We start from the raw sequence: 20724 nt of genomic DNA on the forward strand, positions 1-20724 counted from the left end.
TCAGAAATTAAAGTGTTTCTTTTTTTTTTTTTTTTCATGAAATCTGAAACCTAACTGCAAAATCTCCACTAACAACCAGGTCAGTAAATCTGCTTCTTGGCAAATGATGCAGCCTAGTAGAGAGCTGACAAAGAGGAGGAAGAAGATTGATTCCCTGCAGGATGATTTCATCAGCTCAGGTGCCTGGCCAAACCAAACAGCCCAAGCTTTGCTGCTTTGACTGACTTATCTCCTCCAGGCCCAGCCCGGCTTCTGAAGCCGAGAAACAGTTGGTGAAAAAGAGCGCCCTCATCACTCGCTCGCTCACAGCGCCCTGATAATGACCCCACCTTCCTCCTTATCATCTCCCTCGCCTCACACACAAAAGCTGCACCTGTGGAAGTGAAGCCTTCCTGTTTGCTTTGGACAACCGACCGCTTCCTTCTCTTTTCTCCACACACACACACACACACACACACACACACACAGATTGTATCTGTCTGGGTCGGGGCCAGAACCTGCTGCCGACTCAGCAATATCGATGCCTTTCTGTTACTCCCCCCCTCGGCAGGTCGATGCTGCTCATAAAGATTTGGTTCCATCAAATCCTCCTCCACCTTCATAAGAACACTAAAACAAACATGATCTCTAGAAAGCTGAACGAAGGCAGAGCATTTTGGGGGGTTATTTTCAAAATACCTTATGAGGTTACTTTAGGCCCCGGGACTATTCCTAATGAGGCCACTAATTGGGACACTGTAGAAACGGGAGCATAAAACAGTGCTGTTTCCATTTCCGCTACCTTCTGTCCATCACTTACCTTGCTGCTGCTGGCCGTAAGTGCATCAAAAGGAATAATTCATCGCGGCTTGTGATGTAGATTTTTCGACCTTCTATCATATTCATAAACTCAAAAATACTAAAAATGAATAGTTTAGCATTTTGGGAAATAGGCTTATTTGCTTTCTTACTGAGAGATCAATGCCACTCTCATGTCTGTACGGTCAATAGGAAGCTACAGCTGAGCCAGTTATCTTAGCTTAGCATAAGGACTGGAAGTGGCAAGAATAAACTAGCTTGGCTCAGTCCAAAGGTAACAAAATCCACCTCCAAACATCTAAAGCTCACTCATTAACATTTTATAAACGGTTGTGTAAAAATTCAAGAACGCATATATGCATATTTCCCAATATGTTAAGCTATTCCTTTGATGATACGTGAATGGTAGAAAAAGACTATTTTATAAAAATCACACAATATGCTATTTTTTGGATTGTTCAAAATATTTAAAGACATCTGATTTCAAATCAAAAGGTCTATAAGAAAATATATTAAAAAGGACTGTAAGGCTGGATATACGTTGATTTTAAATACACATTCGCATGAACGCTGCCTCACGTATTCTGCGTCCGTTTGGACTATTGGTTGAACACACACTTGTGATGACTTTTTAAAAAGACATTACAAAACCAACATACCTTATATTTCATTAGCATAATCGCAACCAGTGCAACACTTTGTATGTACGATGTTGTACGTCTGCACTGATGGGATGTCTGCAGCTGTGTTTTCTGCTGACCTATACAGTACACTGACACGCAAACTATCCATCCATCACACTAAATCCCAACACTCCTCAACAACTCAAGTTTGTAACCGGATGTAGGAAAAGAGGAATAAATCTGTATGGCCTGTCTGCATATTAGCCAGGACAGGATATCCTACACACTCTACCTTCGGCCTTGAGAAACACTGCTGTAAAAATGCGAGGGCACATTCAGTGCTAGCTGAAAAACTCAACTCCAGTTGATCTAAACGAGACCAGGCGTCTCTGATTTCCCGCAAGCAGAAGAGGGATTAATATACAGGGAAAGGAGGAACAGCTGACAGTCCTTTTATCATGAAGACAAGAGATAATGAAATATGACACTGTCACAGAGTGCAGGAGTATGTTATGGCTACACCAATGCTTTGATGGGACAGGTGTATTATCCAAAAAGAGAAACTGCATGTTGAAAAAAAAAAAAGATTCTCCTTTTAAAAGGAAATGTGCCAGGCTTTTTTGTTTTTGTATCATGGAGGTTTAAACAATGAGACAATATCCTTATGGTCTTTGAAGTCACATGAAGCAAGATATAACAGATATATTTTAGTACATTGTAATTCCTGACACTGCCTACTCTGTTAGTGGATTATCTAACGGAACAAGCTGAATTTAGCCATTCTCTTACTCTCTCTGCATATCCCTATTTTTATATCCACCTTGTGTAACATCCACTTAAGTGATTTATCCGTGGTGGAGCTTTGATCGGGCTCATTAATGTAGTGGTGAGGACAGTGGCTGTAATTAAGACTTAGAGAAATTTAATTATTAAACAGTACTGGAGTGGTATGTTTGAAATGTTGTGTATTATATGTTAAATACTAGCATGCCTGTCATTATAATACATCATAGGCAGTTTATACTGTTGCTGAGCATGATGACTATTAATGGTTTTCTATTATTTGCATTGACTACATAAGTAAATGTACTGTTTGCAACCAAAATGTTTCTCACTGACCCACTGAGAAGGACATTTGAAGCCAAAAATTTGGTTGATACCAATAATACCAGGTGTGGGAGGTAGAGGTCTCAACATTAAAGCACTGCCGTTAAAATCAATCATAAAGTATTGAGACAAAAAAAGGAACTAGGAGTAACATAAATGGGAGTGGGTGAATGGGATTGGTAACAGGAAACAAAAGGGGAAGAACATTTTACATTCACGCCCTATGGTTACAATTTGGATTTTACTCTCTCAAGATTATTTCATTAAGGACAACTACTGCATGTCATACTCTGTGCATTTAAAGGTTTAGTTTCACTAGGGGCATTCTAATAGCCTCAGGCTTTAAAGATGCTGACCTTGTAATGTTATATCCCTGGGTCATCATGTCAGCCCCACATCTTCATTTACTATCAGCTCTTTACTGTATACCATCTCATAAGAAGGCACAAAAAAAAACAGAAAACCAAACCCTAAACATACCTCCAGCACAGAAATATGGGCATCAGTTGCTGCAACTTGCTGCACTAAACTAAACAATACTAAACCCGGAGGCAGTTGCAAAAACCTGACATCAAAGATGAAAAAAAATAATCATCTGCATTCCACAGATACAGTATGCAGACAACACGCTCATGCTGGAGCCTGTTGTGAGCAGAAAAATACGGCAAGGCAAAGCTTTTGTGGTCTGTGTCAGCTTCAGGTGTCAACAAATCAATGAGGGAGGAGATTACACAAACTTGGCAGCTGGGATATTGGCAGATATTCTTTAGCAGAAGCAGCGCGTCGACAGCAAGCTTGTGGAGGGTGATGTGGAGTTTGACATGATGCATCGTGAGAGTCTTTTACCTTCTTTTTGCTGCAATAGATTTGCCATTTCTTCTCTGCTGGCAGGGCGAACATGGCTTCCCTGTGTTTCTCTGTGAGGTCAAGCTCATCCTGTGAAGTGGGGAAAAAATTGCAGAAAAAGGTTAAGAAATGTTGGCAAGGAGGGTTCAAAGGAAGAGGAAAGATTCTACCTATTATGTCTTCACAATCCTTTACTGACTGTATGTTGAAGATAATATTCAGTGATTAGAAATGGAGCATCGTTCTCAAAACATACGCACAGACGAGCTATCAATCCATCACTGTGCACAGAAATATCCACATAAATCAATTCTGTTTTTTCCCCAAAACAAAGACCTGTGCCAGGAGCAGTTGCACCAGAACTCTGCTCTCAGTTCGAGATTGGTTTGTGCTAAATCTCTTCACGATCAGTGGGATATTATCGTAAATTTAATATGACTCTGAATCAAATCAGATGTCTTGCAGGCTTTAGACGTGTGAGTAATGGGGAAGAAAGATAAGGCGTGGTCTGGGCTCGACATGTGGTAACAAACATCTGGAGACAACATGCATCCCAACGTATAACAGATATTTCACTGAGGCACACAAAGGGTGCTGCCGGGAAGTGTAAATACCAGAGAGCATTGGAGCACTGAGAATGTCTAAATTAAAACATATCAGCCAGTTTTAACTTCAGCCTTCACATGTCAAGAGCATTAAACTGAAATTTAAGTCGAGGTTAGGATACCAGCGTTTTATATCACAACATGGGGACACAATTGATGATAGATTGGTGTCAAATCCTAGGGCAATTATGTTTAAATGAGCTTAATGCGAAATAGATTATGAATGTCATGAGAAGGCTTTTAAGATATTTAGCTCCAGGAGACAATGCAGTAGGTAGCCTAAACACAGGTTTATTTGTTCTTAGTTGCTATTTAAGCAACAAATGGAGATTAAGTTAATGTGGTTTACCCAACAGAGTGACTGCTAAATGTTTTACAGCAACTACTAATCATGGGGATTGTCTTTGGGGATGTTTTTTTGCTAAAGCCGTCAAGCCCTGTGAATCAATATGTGCAATGTGATCAAATGTTCCAAAATGGTTATGTGGACTATTGATTGATCTCATGAATTAGGGCACACATACTTACTAGCAAACACTGAATTAAAAATAAGGCAACTAATTCAATAAGTGTATGTTTTACTGATTCTTAGATCATAAAGAGCAGCTATGTGTTTTATGTGGCAACAGATTTGTTGTTAATGCTCTGTGTGATCAGTGAGAGTGTCTCTCTCGCTCTGAACGCAGGGTGGGAAAGAAGCTTTGCCTTGATGCACAAGTTTTTTGGAAAAACGCTTTAAATTAATTTCAAGTTCAAAGGTCGGGTTTAATTGATCGTAACAGAGCAGATGGGCCCAACTTATTCCACAACGTGAGTCTTTTTTCCAGCATGCCTGTTCCGATTATACACGCACATGGTGGCTCATCCTGGGAGCAAAGAAAAGCACGTGGCTGTTTTCTTTTGGTAAACAGAGCAACTGAAAGCCTCCTTGTCGTCACACTCAACTTACTCAATTATGGCTTCATAAAGGGTGGTAGACAAAAACAAGCAATTAGCAGATGGAGGAGGCAGAGACATTAAGAGTTCCTGAATGAGGTCTATTGATGTGCAAAAATGTCATTCTTAGATTACTGTGGAAAACCATGGGAGAGGAAAATGGGGCAGGAGAAAGAAGAGAGCATGCCAAATTAGAAGTGACAATAAGACAGAGCGAGAATAGCAGCCTTGCCCAGTTACTCACAAAATAGTGTAGAAACTGGGAGGAAGTATGTTTGTGAATGTCTTAAAATGTAACAGACAGATTATATTTGAAAGGCATCTCCTGTGTTTAATAAAATGTGGAAATGTCTGTTATGCATCGTATAAACACAAATATTTTAATTCTCTTATACATTCAGGAGTTCCGGGTATTTCAGTTTTAATATTTATCTTCTATTCTCTTTAATTTATAATGCAGGGTGGTTTCTAGATTTTATAGGGTTTTAAGTTGTTCCTGAAATATTACATGAACTAAATATAGAGCTGTCTTGCCACACTATGCTATCTACTATGTGCTACTGCTTTAGTTGGAGTTTTAGACAGTGAGTAACAGAGGGATGTTGACAACTGATTAGTTACGTTCTAACAACAAAGTTATCTTAGAATTATTTGAAATTAATCACAATACAAATACAATTATTGTAATAATATGAATTATTTTGGTTTTGTCTCAAATTGCTAAGAGCCTGAATGAATAAGAAAATCAGAAAACTGGTTCAATAAGGGTTTCTTAAAGCATAACACTGATCATATTTTATTCTTTTCAATGCCATAAAATAAAATACAGTGTTCATGCTCAAGGTAATACAAAATGCATATCACCCAGTGCAACAGTGCATTTCATTTATACGTTTTCAATAGTTTCTGGACAACAATGGAGGTCTAAGGCACAGAGAAGTAAGCTATATAAGGCTTTAGCAACACAGGAAAAAATGTGTTGGTAGGACCAATGAATTGTTGGTCTTTTCAGGGGATTTGCTGACATAGACTTATCCTTTAAATCAAACTTAAGAAATATTTACTAAAATGTTCTTCTAAAGTTTTAATAAATACTCTGGACTAAATTTCCTCAACAAGAAAAAGCTGAATACTGTCTTACCACCAACTCGGAGAACATGCCATCCAGCTCATCATATCCTGGCATCGGCAGTGCCGGCTCCATGGCCTGCAGGGCAAAGTCTTCCCGAAGCCTGTAGGTGATCTCTGGGTGATCGCTGCTGTTAAAACAGCAGAAGATGAAGGAGAGGCCACCGCGGCCACCGCCGCCACGTTTCCGAGGAGCCATGGCTGTCCGATGCGTCCGGCTGGTCAGGTAGGGAGGGTGAGAGGCTCCCTTCAGGGCCTCTTTACTGCCTCCTCCACCTCAGAGTTTGGCCTCCGTCAGAGAGCACTGTGAACATGGAGAAGGGACAATGAGTTTTCAATGCAAAACTGAATCTAGTCTCACACAGCGCAGTGAAGTTTTAAACTGGAATTCCAACAAATCAGTTACAGATGCAGAGTTTTCTCAGAGAGAGATGAACAATAGAAGATAAGGTCTATAAACACTAAGACATGTCCATCTGAATGGCACTCATACAAAGATTAATACTTTCTGTTCTCTCTGGAGCCCCACAGCAAAAAAGCAACACAGCCATATTGTCATTAGTAGAACTGTTCAGTAGCAGCCGGACAGCACATGACCTATCAAGGCTATGAGTTTTCCACACTCACAACCTAACCCTCTGCCCCCGGTAATGGTTAAAGACTTAGGGTCATCATTTTTGAAGGGAAAGTACAATGCACCGTGTCAGTGAGGACAAGCACTGAAAGATTCAATTATATCGTTTACACAATAGGGCCCCGTGAGAGTGTGATGTTTGAAATGGACACCATAATTTGCTTGGATTAGTGTATTCAGGCCTTTTCATCTCCCCTTCCTTTCTATTCAGCATCAGCTTTCCTCTAAAGACTCAATGAGCAATGATTAGAGGGGTGTGTTTACAATGACCACGGTGAGAGACATGTGTGGGGCTTTTTGTTGTTTTGAAGACTGGCTTGGTCATTGTGGGTAAAGAGGAAAAAAACAGGCCTTCTTGTAAACCCTGCGATGAGTCATTATAAGATGTGCAAGTCGGCGTGCATGTTGTTCAAATGACAGGTGAGATTTGCAACATTTGGAGTCTGTGTCAAACTCAAACTCAACTACCTCAATCATCCAGATAGTCATCATCCCCAGACTTTCCCCCCTCCCGGCTATCTGACTTCGCAGACATGATTACACATTTGGTTTGGTCTCTAGCAGCTGCAATTTTATCAGTAATGTTGGAAATGTGCGCAATCCTGTTGGACTATTGCCACATCTGCCCTGTGTCTCTATAGCACAGATAAAAATACATAGAGGGCAGCTGTCATAAATGAGCAGCATTGATGAGGAGGGTTGCGCACATTACAGAAAGTCTTGTCCTGCCAGATGAAGATTCAATGTGCATCACTATTTGTAGATTTCCAAATATTAAAAGTATTTTTGGGTTGGTTTTAGTCACGCTAGCAGCACCGCTTTAGGAACGACAGTGTCAGTCATTCCACCACTTCAGTCCAGACTAGTTTCTCAACAATTTGATGGACTGCCATGACATTTTGTACAGACATTCATGGTGCCCAGAGGATGAATCCTACTGACATTGGTGATCCTCTAACTTTATCTAGTGTCACCATGAATTAGTAGTTTTGAGTAAAATATCTCGAAAACTATTGGAAGTATTGCCATGTAATTTGATACACACATACATGTTCCCCTCACAATAACAAATATTGAGCGTGAAGAATTTCATTCTCCGGTTACAGATGAACTGTGACAGTTTACTCTGTTGCTTAAACGAGAAACTGAAACAAAAGGTAAGATTTCGAGATGAGGCAGACCTCGAATCTCACCACCAAAAACATAAACAGGTTTGATTTGTAACAAACTACTAATTCGTACAAATACACACAGTGAGAGAGGAGCTGGCTCTCAGACCTGCTGGCTCGACTCCAAGCAGGCATAATGGAATAAAGTGCACAAGACTTCTCTGCTGTCTGGCAAAATAAAGACGTGGTGTCCAGATATCCACGAGGACACTGTCGTCAGCATGTCACAAAAACAGCTCTACAGTCTCCCTCCCTGCTGCGCAGAGTTGTGTGAGGCCAAGTATCATAACCACAGAGGCTGCACTGACCTGAAGGAATTTCTGGACGTCTTTTCTTGGTGACCAGCAGCTCGCTGAACATAACCAGGTTCACTTGACCTTTCCAAGTGTTTTCCTATAAGTCAGAGGCGTCGCCCAGACAGAATGCATCATAAGCAGTGTGATGCAGTCTAAATTTATAATGGTCAGGTCACGTACTTCACTGTAATCGAAGATTGCGGTTCACTATGCTCAGTGAGCTGAGGAAACAGACGACAGCTAAAGTTATCTCTTCCAAAAGGGAAAGTGAGGACATTTCCTATGGCAACTTTGTCTAAGTAGAGTCAATAAAAAGTCTTTTTTTTTGTGGTTTACCTAAATAAAGGCTGATGCCATCACAGTCCCATTTTAGTCACTTTTTTTGGTTAATCTGTTTCCTCTGTCCAGCTGCTGTACTTTTCTAATTTGGGACAGTCGCTAGAGTGGTTTCCAACCATCAGACAATCTTGTCATATAATTTTCATATTGCACCCTAAAGGATTTTTTTTTTTTTAGTTTAGTGCTTTAAATGAGTCTTCTTTAATATGCTGATGCTAACAAAAGAAGCAAATCCCAGTTAAGTTAAGATACCATTTAACAATTTAACATTGGGTCCAAAGTAAACTGTGTTGATAATGATTTGTTGCAATGACCATTTAATCAGACACACTATATGTGAGTCAGAATTACCACTTGTCTCTCTTGGTGGCCAACAAACTTGTAATAACTGGGCAAACTGTCAAACAAAAACTAACAATGGCCAAATTTATCCTATTACTTGAATAATCACAGTTCTCTAAATAAAATGTACCTAAAGTGCAGTGAATGAAAGAGCTTGGTGTACTACATAGACAAGGTACCTGCGGCCAAATGGCCACACGTGGGATAAAGTACACAGCAGCTCACTCTTACTAACACACTGAAAAGTGTATTTATTTTGACACATCCTTGACTTTTCCAAATAGACTACTAGAGGCCTCAGCAGCAGCTGCTTGGCTTCACGCTCACCATCTATTCTAGCATGAAGGGAAGAAGCAATTCAAAGCCCTCTTTGACCATATTAGTCCACAAAACTGTCCATCTTTTCCATTAGCTAAAGCGAGCTGTAAACTTTGTATAAACTCGTGAGCCAGAATGGGACAGTGCTGGTCCCCGTCCAGCTGCAGGAACCTGTGGATGTGCCACGGCTCGGCCATGTGGGGAGGGTACAGAGAGCCAGACCAAAAGGGCTAAGAGGCTTTAAGGTTTGAACCCGCAGACTGTGTCACCGTTAAAACTATATGTTTGTGCTGTAATTGTTAACCTGCGAGACCTGGGTGCTCCGACATCAGCCTCCGGAGGTTGTCTGTCAGACGGTCAAGGTTCCCAACATAACAGAGGCCTGTTAGAACAAGAGGACATTCCTCTCATAGCTAGGTGAGCCTTGTGACCCTGAACAACACCCATACAACACCTTCCACCTGCTCTAAGCGAGGAAGAACACGGATTATTTCAAATCCCAGATCAAGCACGTACAAGTCACCCAATCAAACTGACCTTTAGCTGTCCAAGCAGTAAAAGTTAGCAGGATTAATCGTTATTTCCAGGAATTATCCATGTAGTAGGGATGTTTGAAATGTTAACAGTCTGCATGTTGATGATAATGCCATATAACCGCTGCACTTTCTATATAATCAAGAAGAATGCTGTTTATACTGTCTGTACTGGAGTAACATCATAACTTTTGTAGGCTGCTGCTGCTTACAGTACAGGGCGGATTCTTTTGTATTCCTTCATTCATACACATTCAATAATTAAGCCCGCCCACCCTTCTCTACACAAACACTTCTGTCTTTGTCTGTATGAGATTTCTATCCTTGGATAGCCTTGTTGTTTTCGTGACCATGTGGTTTGGCGGGTGACCTGGCGTGAGTCCAGACTGTAAAAAGAATCCCACTGTTTGTAAAGTGAATGTGAGGCCGCGCACAGTGTCTGCCCAAGACCTCTCCATTAAACCTGCACAAGTGTCAGGTCGGCTGGAGAAAAGGCAGAAGCCGAGAGGAGCATCTTAAAGCTAAACAGAGAGAGATGCTCACGTTACTTAACATGTGCGAAGAGGAATGGAGAACAGAGAGCAAGAATTCAAAGATGACCCCACACTATCCATCCAGCTGTCGTCTTCCAGCTTAGCCCAGGCCTCTTCTCCTTTTCTCTGATTTTGTTCTGTCCATTTTACTCATCTCTTCAGCCTCTTCTACCCTTCAAGCTTACTTCAAGATATATATTGACGGCATTGGCGGTACACGGTGTAGTGGAAATAATCTGTGGTGCTAAAGAATGCCCTCCTTTGCCTCAGTGCTCCTATAAAAGTACATAATATTAATAGCCCAGAAAATGACTGTCACAGTGGCCATAATCAGTGAAATGTGTGGTAAGAACTGCAAGTTGAAGTACTGAATACTGCCAAACATGAAGGAAATTTTGAAAAAGTGTGCAAACAAAAATTATGCGGCCTGTCATAAATAGGCAGCTTTGTGTATAATCCATAAATATTAACAGGTCAACTAAAAGTTGATGCTAATTAGCTCAAATGTGCCTCACTTGGAGCAGGAATTCAACCTTGGAGAGAGAACACATTGGACAGTAGTGTATTGAAAACAGATGCATGAAAATACCGTCTTCTGCACCAGCTGGCACCTCTCAGCAGTTTCTGGCACTGATATGTACTTTTAATTTTTGATATCCGCAGCTGTTCTATGGCTGCCTAAATGATCAGCTGTACAACTGATAGAGGGGATAGGACACAGCAGAACAGCTCTCCTATGTTTCTAATTGAGCAAAGAAGTTCTACAGCCAACAGCAAGGGAGGAAACCTTGAATGAGAATGTGAGTATTAGTAATTCAGTAATAATGACAAAGAATATAAGAAGCCAATATTAAACAGCAGGGTTGGTTCACCTTGAATTGTTTTTGAAAAGAACTACAGCATGCCTCTCTTTGGTGATAATCTACTTTTTTGAAATGTCCTTGAGCAAGACACAGACTCCCTCCCTGCCTCAGGGGCTTTGTTCTGTCTGACCCTGACCTCTGACCTTTCCGTGGAGCCAGCAAATGAAAATGAAATTGGGCACAAAAAATGGAATCAATGAAGTGTCATATTGCTATTATTGCCATCTTGCCATTTCACTAACCCAAGACAGCATGAGAAAAGTATATATAAATATGTAACCGCGTTTAACTGACTGCTTGGGTTGTGCCGACGGTTATAGGCGGAGCAGAAAAGCATTTGGTGCACAGAAGTTTAATCTTCTTTTCCGATTTAGGATTTAGGGATGGATCAGACTTGCAATTTCATGATCATCTCACCGCAGTATTTTCAGTGCAAAGCATCTCGACGTTGTATTGCCGTTTCATACTTTTTCACTAGATTGCATTACAGTGTCTCTCACACTGACAAAAATCTAAAAACAACCGCAGTTTAAAACCCTGTTATATTAAAAAAATCCAGTGAGTGGTTTAGGGATTGCAGTGTGCTTCACTCAAGAGCTCTATTCACTTTTGGAAACCCCCACGACTGTTGTGCACTACACTTGGTAATTTATTTTGGATCAATTTGGACAGCTGCAAACAAAAGGCTCTGGAGTCACACAGTGAAGGCTGGTGGTAGTCTTTTCATCAAAACACACAGCCTGAGCCTGGAGCTGCCCAGCTGAAAATCAATCAGCAGACCCAGTATTTGGACACCGAGAGGTTGCTTAACCTGTGAAACTCAAAACCACAAAATGCTCAATAGTAACAACAATCAAAAGTAATAAAACAATCTCCATTTCTCAATGCAGCTGCAGGACCTGTATTGCTCAGCTATTTACCCAATACAGAAAACCTAAAATCCCCCACATGTTTTTGCTCAAGGTCAACAATAGTAACTGCTAAACCAGTAGCTATTTAGCAATTATTTTCATGTTAAACACAGTGTTTCATATTGTATAATTTTCTCTGGTTTAGCTTTGGTACAAACTCACAGTGGTGCCTAATTGTCCTGCACAGCTGGACAGCACATAACGTTATCCTGCCAATTACTTAATGGCATCCTAAATACACAATGAGTAACACAGACTTGGACACACATCAGAAAATAACTGGGCCACGATAGAAATGCTGACTGGCAGGTTAAGAGGAGATTAAAATCAATCACGTCTCAGCGACAGCCAGTCAGACATCAGTGAGCAGTCAAAACTGTCCTTCGTGTGAAAGCAGCAGCGTTACAGTACCAGGACTGTTCTGATGCCTGTGTGCTCGTGTGCATTTACGTTACAGGATTGTGTGTCAAGATATGACAAAGGCATTGCCTCTGGAGCATTAATGTCACATGGCTGAGGGAGTCGTGCTGAAGTGGCTCTCAGATTACAGGATTAACATACAGGGAAGCATAGAGAGTGCAGAGAAAGGGATAGCAGCACAGAGACAGAGGAAGCATTTCTTCCACCAGTATTTTATACATGTCTACATGGCTGCGGGTTAAAAAAGTTCAGAGCTTGTCGGGCTTTGAAGTAGTGACAGTGGATTGCAACAAAGTTACTGTAAACTGTGACTGTTGCATATGTTGGAATGTACTGTGACTCTTTTAGCGTGGTAGTTCGTCCAGTTTATACGAAGACGTACGACAGTGTGCGCATTGATATATGTGTCTTAATTTGGTACAACAGGGCACTGCTGCAGTGTTTCTACTCCCTTCGCTACATTATTATTGGTTGTGCAATAAAAAAAAAAAGTGATAAACTTCTTCATCAAGTCTGAAGTGACTATATAGTTCTCACACTGTACACACAAAACGATTAATCAAACTGGAGAAACAATTTGTAGTTGCAGCCCTAGTCTGTTTGGTTTGTCTGATCTGGGCTACCGTAGACCATAAACATGGCAATTCAACGTGGCGGACTCCATGGAAGACAACCTGTGGTGTATGTAGATATAAACGGCTCATTGTAAAGTAACAAAAACATAACAATTCCTATATTCAGGTTATTATACACTAGTAAAAACATACCTATGAATATCATATTACATTTCTGCCAATACATCTTCCTAAATGTTACACACTGGACCTTTAAATTGAACACAATAAAACTAAATTCTGTACAGTGTTACCAACACACAGACACTGCAGTATCTGTTATAACTCAAAGCAGGGAACTCTATTAGCCATGTCACATAGAGGTAATCTAATTGTTTTCCACATCCTTCCTTATTACGCAGACTCGTGGTCTTCACACGTTTCATCCGGAGACATTAGCCTCTTTTATACAGCCCGTTCAAGGCGGGAATGTTGCACCATTATTCCACCTAGCAGTTCTGTATAAAACGTACAAACACGAAATTGTTGTTCTGTCATTAAACCACCAGCAGTGGTAGCAACCGAGCCGAACTGACATCTGTGTAAAATAGGACTGCCGGCAAGACGTAACACACAGTCGTCACCCTAGACGCAGACACTGTTGTGTTACACGTCATGCTTCTTTTGCTTTTTGAACGCCGGAGTAGTTTCTAAAATCACTCTGATGCATCAGATTAGTTCAAGACCAGCCTTTGTATCTCTAGTCACACCTGTTTTCAACAGTCAGGGTTAACAATCTGGTCCAAAATGATCATCAAACAGGAACAGAAGATAAAGGCTGTGATCAGTGCAGTGTATTCATTGCTCATGCTACACACGAACAAAGTGCTGATAAAGAGAGGTTTTTCAGCTAAATTGTTTTGTTGCCTGGGAAAGATTCAATCAGTGGTGAATCTAATTTGTGGTGCCTTCAAGCTTTTTACAAGTTTCATTCTCCATTAAGAGATGGTCCATTTACTGGCAGACCCACCATATGTTCGTTGTAAGTCTAACACTTTAATGAGCCGTGTATCACAGAAGCATGTTTTGCACAAAACTAGAAACTATACCTCTACTTCACAGAGATACTGAAAGCTTTGAACAAATCTGTAATCTGTATGTAATTACCTAAAGTCACAGAATAAATGGAGAAATAACTCGTTTTTAAGACTTATCGCAACACAATGAACTACTCCACAGCTTAAAAAGTAATTCAGTGGCATTCACCTTTAATTCTTACATGAATGAATAATAGCACAGAGCCAAAAAATGTACATTTAAGATTAGGGAGTGTGCAGCTGAAATGTAGGGAGGACAGAGATTAAAAAGCAGGTTAAAGGCCGTTGCTCTTTTCTCAAGCAAGGTTGTCAAACTTGTTCTGCAGACAGACTCTCCAACCCCCCACTCTTAACATGTTAGCATTCTTCCTCGGGTCAACCCTTCAAGTGGAGGTTACACCCAGGGCAAAGAGGGAAACTACTCCAACATGCGACAAAATCCTTTCCAGGGATTCGTCTCTTGTCTGCGTTCGGTTTGTTGGCTGTGCTCCAAAACAGTGGTGAAAAAAAAAACAGTTCAGTTTAAAAATAGCTCGTAAAACACAAGTAGCCCTCATTACACCGCTTCATAATTGTGAAAAATCTTGAACAAAAAAAGGCCGTGCTGAACACGGAGCATAGATGACAAACAAACAACTCGCCTGTTTCACAACAGCACCTCAACTTTTATGATCTGTATTTGTCATGCAGGTTCAAGTTTGGGTTATAAATGACAAACGTCGGCTATATCAATTTGCAATTCTGATTGGCATACTTTATGTTTTGAATTTTCTACATGTGCAGCTCCTAACAAGGGTACTGTGATGTCTTGAATCCAATGAACCAATACATATTATTCAGTGATGTGTGTGTTATCACATTATCAACTATTATATAATTATTATTATAATTAATACCCTCCAGTTTAAAAATCAAATGAACACATGATGAGTGGAGTTGAGTTTAGCTCATCTGGGCTGTGTGGGTATCTGACAAAAAGGTTTGGAGACCACTGAAGGAGGGGATCAATAAGCAGCTATCAGGAAGGAGAGGAAAAGAATGAGTGCCATCTTCAAATTAGTGTCATCTAGGTTATGTCTGTGCTTCTATCAACATTGAAGATCACGACCAGCCTAACTGTAAATTAGCAGTGACTGACATAAAACTGGAAAATAAGACAAACTGTTGAGTATCAAGACAGAAGAGAGAAGAATAAACCTTCGATGAGTGGAGATATAAGATGACTGAGAACATCATAAAGCACCAACAGCTGTCGTCGTGATTTCCCTTGCTATGGCAGAAGGAACCGCAAACATTATTACGTGCACAACCGCTGAGCACAGGCCAATAATAGTCACAAATGTATTTCTGAGTAGTAAAACGGATAACCTCTGAGATCATCAATAATGGGGCGTGGACAACGTTGTAATCTCTTCTAGGATACCCTGAGCTGCAGCCTGTCCTTAAAAAAAAAAAATCCCTACCTCTTCCTCAGTTGCTATGGTAACCAGAGCGGTGGGTGACCGGTGCAAGCTGGGCGGGTGGGTGATTTAATGTAAGCCCCTTCCACCGCACATTACCCTCCTTTTTAATCTGCTCTGGATGTTTATAGGAGGGGAGAAAATAGGATTGTCTCTCTAATTCAGTGCACAAAAACAAATAACAAAACCATTTAGGATTACAGGGTAAAAATCTAGCTTGCCATCACTCAGAGGCACCATGAAATCCTGCAGAGTTACAAAGACTAGCTGTCAGTCCTTTGTAATGCTTTAGCTGGTATAGCATTTACATGCGATGTATGGATGTCTCTGGAGAGAAGCTGAAGAGTGGAACCTGAGGAGGATGGGCAGCGACAGGAAATGGGCGAGGTGAACGAGCAGACCCCTCAATGCTCAAGGTGACTTTCCTTTTCATTGACTTGATTATCTGCACTCCGCCCCTCCATCATGGAAAAAAGTATGCCATCCTCTCTCTCTCACACACACTCACTTGACACTGATAATGGGCTGCATTCGCCAAACCACAGAGAGAAGCTAGTGGGAGGTAGCAGCCTGTAGCCTCTGTCTGTGTGTGTGCACACATACTTCCACCACCACCTCACCCTATCTACAGACCAGCCTTGTCATTATGGGGCATTCCCCGTACACACAAGACAACTCTCTCACCACGAAATCAGCCCCGGGGCCCCCCGTCGGAGCACCCTGTCATCCTCCCCTCCCCCACTCTCTCCCCCCCTCCGGTTACTACGGCAACACTGTTTTCCGCACCGACACCTCCTAATTAGACAGACATGACACAATCACCTACGTCTTGGTGAGAGGAATCCAGCCTGTATCCTGGGGAGTGATAAAGCGAACCAGCAGCCCCTACTCCCCTTATACATACAGACAGAGAGACACTGATAGCCTCGGACTATCTACTGGTCACATGCAATCCACACACACACACATTCCAAACACCAGATAGCCGGCTCCTGTACTCCTTTTCCTTGCACTCATTATGGGGTAAAATAGGCAGTTCCATTGGGCTCGTCTTACCCTGTCCAGGAGTGATCTTGCCTCTGTTGCGCTCTGCATTCCCTTTATATCCTCAACTCACTGCAGTATCCTGCTTTCTGCACTGTCGACAGGAAAAACGATGCTTGTACACAAGACGCAGCGGAGCATTTCCTGCGCAAGGTATGTAATCCACGCAGGTTCAAAGACGTCTGCTCGGGTTGGGGCGGCTAATAAGCACCTTGGATCCCAGAAGCTGTCAAAATCAGCCGAGAGGAAAATCCCAGATAGATGAGGATTGTTGTTCTCTGATGGCACAGGAGCAGACAAGGGATAAACTCGCCGTATAGCATTAGCTGCTGTTTGAGATCCTGCAAACAGCCAGCTGGCCGGCGAGAACTTCTCCTCTGCGTTTCCACTCCCTCCCAAACCTCCTACTCTCTGCCTTTCTCTGCAGAATGCTGAGGGGGCAGAGGGGACAGGCACAGATGTTACTGGCTCCAGGCCACACCCCTTTTCAACACTCCCAGTCCTAATAGGATGCAGCCGAACCATGGCCGCCGCCCAGCTCCCCACCACCACCTCTCCCCACCCCCTACACTGGCTTTGGACAACTTGTTTAGGGTTTGTTTGGAGAGGGCTTGTTTGGAGAGCTGCAGGAGGGAAACAAAGCTCAGGTGTAAAACATGTGTGTGGTGGTAAGTGTAGGAGTGGGAGGGAGAGAGATGGGAGGCAGTGAAAGTGTGAAAAGGCTGCTGAAGAACTTAAGTTAAGTCGAAAACATAAATTAAGGAAGTTTAGCTAGTTTTAATCCTTAAACTCCACCTGTTTGTAATAAAAACACATTCACTGCAAGCTAGTTTAAACACAGCACATACTCCATCCAAATATTCAATGGCAATGATGAGACAACTGACCAAACATCCAGAGGATTTTAATCTAAACAATCCCAGACACTACCACTTGATTTTCAGCACAAGAATCACTCCTGCATCCCAGCTAATTACTGACTCACAACATCCAGCATCCATAAACATTTCTGCGTTGCAACATGGTGATATTTTTTGGCCTGAATAAACACCACAGTAATGAAAGTGTGTGAGGAATTTGTTTTTCTGTGGAGGATGCTCAAAAAAAGAATTTCACAAAAATTAACACAGCATCACAGCGATTTGGCCTTTTGCTGCACGAGGGAAGCAGTAAGTTAAATGAATATAAATATATACATAAGATCAGATTTTGTATCAGCAGATACCCAATATCAGAGGCATCCGGATCACTACTTAAGTAGTTTATAATATTACAACATTGTTGAGGCTAAATAGGAGGGGTCATGATTCAACTCTGAGGTAATTCAAACCAATTACTGCTTTGTCGATCTCTGTTAATACAGGTGGTGAGATTCAGACGTGTTCTCATAATAAAACAGAAGTCATGTACCTGATTCAAGCCCTACAGGTTTCTGTGCAGGTGTTGACAAAATAAGTGTCATCTAACTTCCTGTTCTTCAGATGTGAGTCAGGCCTTACAGATCACGCTAAAAAGAGGTCATCGTGCTTTTGACATATATTTTGTTATTCAACACTGCTTTGTACAATCAGCGTAACCATGTGGCAGAAACACAGTAGAGTATCACATGTCCTGTAACCTGAGACCACGACTGAGACTATGGATTTACACTACCAAGAAAAGTGACTCTGGACTCACACTTCTCTGCCAAAAGGAAGTCACAAATCAAACTTTTTTTTTTTTTATTCAAACAGCTGTGAATGAGCACTCGGAAACTTTCAGTAATAGAAATGCTGCCCTGCTTTCCCTTTACCATAAAAACAACACAAACACACCAGGTTCCTTAACACAAGTACTTCGTTTGGAGGTCAATGTGGTCCCTTTACATGATTTTTGGGTTATTAAAACTTCAAAGTTGTCTAACAGCTGCCTCTCGCTGCCATTTGAGGATGCCAACGTGTATAGTTGCCTGCAGCTTTAAGATTTCTGGACCACTTCCAAGTCACATGTCATGCTAGCTGATATAATACAATCTTCTAAAGCACTGCAACTTTCTGCTTAGATTTGAAAATGTCCATATGTGAGACCGCACTGTGGTTTGATCCAAGCAACTATTTCACATAAGCCCTTGAGAGAAACAGTTTATCTCTACGGGGCTGGTGTTACAGACATCAGTGGCGAGCCGCGCCGGTGTAGTCATGAATGGATAACAGTGGAAGCTGTACGGTCCTGGGTAGCTGCCTCTAAAAAGAATGTCATGCAGCTGGAATAACAGACAGGTCCTGGTTCTCATGGAGGGCTTCTGTTCTGGTGGGACGGATCATCCGTGTCAATAAAAGCCAGGACTGATGTTTTCCTGACCTCAAGGGCACCAGGTACATACAACAGGAAATGTATGGGACACTGGTGACACTTTTACAGACATTGGCAATGTCATTGGAAGTGTGGTCTATGCCCAGTTTTCAGGAAAGCACAATGATTAAAGTTTCTCTTTTAAGTTGGAAGATTGGAAAAACCAATGTAAGACATGCATGTCGAAGGTATGAGGACAATTTAACCACCAGTAGATGTTTTGGATGAGGGATTTCTAGAAAATGGTCTATCAAAGATCTTTCCATTTCACATACATTTGCAGCCGGAGCAATCAAGCTTTAGTGACACAGTACATAACAACTTCTTCATTCCAGCTCGGGGTGGAGGATTTGCAGGAAGGTAAGAAGTAGCTAAGCTGCAAAACAAACTATACAACAACTCAAACAGAAACTGAAGCCTAACAAACAACAGTGTTTGTGTGAACTTTTTCTCTTTACTGAACTTTTCTGTTAATTATTAAGGATGTAAGGGCGAAACTCTACTTTCACCTTTTCTTTCTGGTTTTTCAACATGCAATCATATACAGTACCTTGCTGTTGCTTTTATCTCACCTTTTATGGCGTCATTTGTCAGGCCAGCAACGCAAACAAAACATAACAACATATAAAAGGGACAACGCAAACAAAAAATAACTTGAATGGTGTTAAAAGTTGAAAGCAGCTGAAGCTTGGAAATCAGTCTGCAGAACATCAGAAGTGAGCATGGAAATCTGATTGTAGATGACCCTGAAAAGTTCAGCCATGATTACACGCTTGTTGACCGAGTTTCTCTGGTAATATAGGAAATAAAAGGACTTTGGTGAAATGTTAATCGCTCTGCGTACAGTGTGAAACATGGAGTCACACAGGAAAAGACAAGAAATCGTGAAAACAGACAGGTATCCACAGAGCCCTTAAGTGAAGCATCTCAGTGTGCCGGAGTTTGTGAAAGTGAACAGAAACTTCTGCTGCATGCTAATGATAAGTATATTCACACCAGAACCATGACTGACAGCTCCTAAATAAAAAACAGTTCCTCAAACTGCTGCGAAGGAATGTGAAGGGGGAACGCTATATTATGGCTTGTATCATGTGGTGGAAGGCAGGAGGGCTACACCGTACATGTGTTTCATTCAGGGTGGGGTTATATCCAGAAATTCCACTCATGCAGCCCTTCCCTTGTAGGAGACCCTAACTATCACAAATTAAATGCCATGGTTAGGAAGGGTCCTGCTGGTCCCTACCCACCCTCTGGAAGGCTTGTAATTACCCCCTGGAATAGAAAGGTCCATCCCAGAAGGGCCATGCAACGGTCTGCATCCACTAATCTCTAGAACGCAGCCAAGCAATTGGAAACATGAAAAGGAAGTCCAACTTAGCGCACGCCACTTAACAGTTTGGATGTTGAGATAAACGGGGCAGTGTTTGAGAGAGAAAACAGCAAAAAGCAAAAGAGGAAACTGCTTTAAAAAAAATAATATATGTGGCAAACATTTATATGGCTGGAGTACCCACGTGGTTTTCTCTCTAATCTCACATAAGCAGACAGAGTGAGCCTCTATTTACTGCATGAGTTTTCCAAAGTGTAACATTTGCAGAAGCCTCCCTTCACATTTCTGTGGAAAAAAGCGTTGAATATCTGTTTGTAAACAAATATTAAGTCGGATTATATAGAGTGAAAGTTCTGTCTTGTCCTGAGCAGATAAATCTTACCTCAAGTTCCACCAACTACCTTTTTCTGGAGCGTTCAACCCATCTAATCTTGCGGTGTTCCTCGGTGGAGGGAGTTTTGCACAGATGAGCAAAATGAAATGTAAAGACCTTGAGTTAAGAATTCC

General features: G+C 41.5%; 1 protein-coding gene across 1 annotated transcript in view; it reads right to left on the reverse strand.

The window, feature by feature from the left end:
• LOC127368128 (disheveled-associated activator of morphogenesis 1-like) overlaps positions 1-20724 on the reverse strand; it is a 44102-nt gene that overhangs the window by 14062 nt on the left and 9316 nt on the right. Inside the window, 2 exon segments of the mRNA XM_051408614.1 lie at positions 3375-3464; positions 6057-6347. Of these exon segments, the coding sequence (XP_051264574.1) occupies positions 3375-3464; positions 6057-6242 (276 nt within the window). The 5' untranslated portion in view covers positions 6243-6347.

The sequence above is a fragment of the Dicentrarchus labrax genome, unplaced genomic scaffold (genome assembly GCF_905237075.1).
Source record: "Dicentrarchus labrax unplaced genomic scaffold, dlabrax2021, whole genome shotgun sequence".
In the NCBI taxonomy this organism is placed as follows: domain Eukaryota; kingdom Metazoa; phylum Chordata; class Actinopteri; family Moronidae; genus Dicentrarchus; species Dicentrarchus labrax.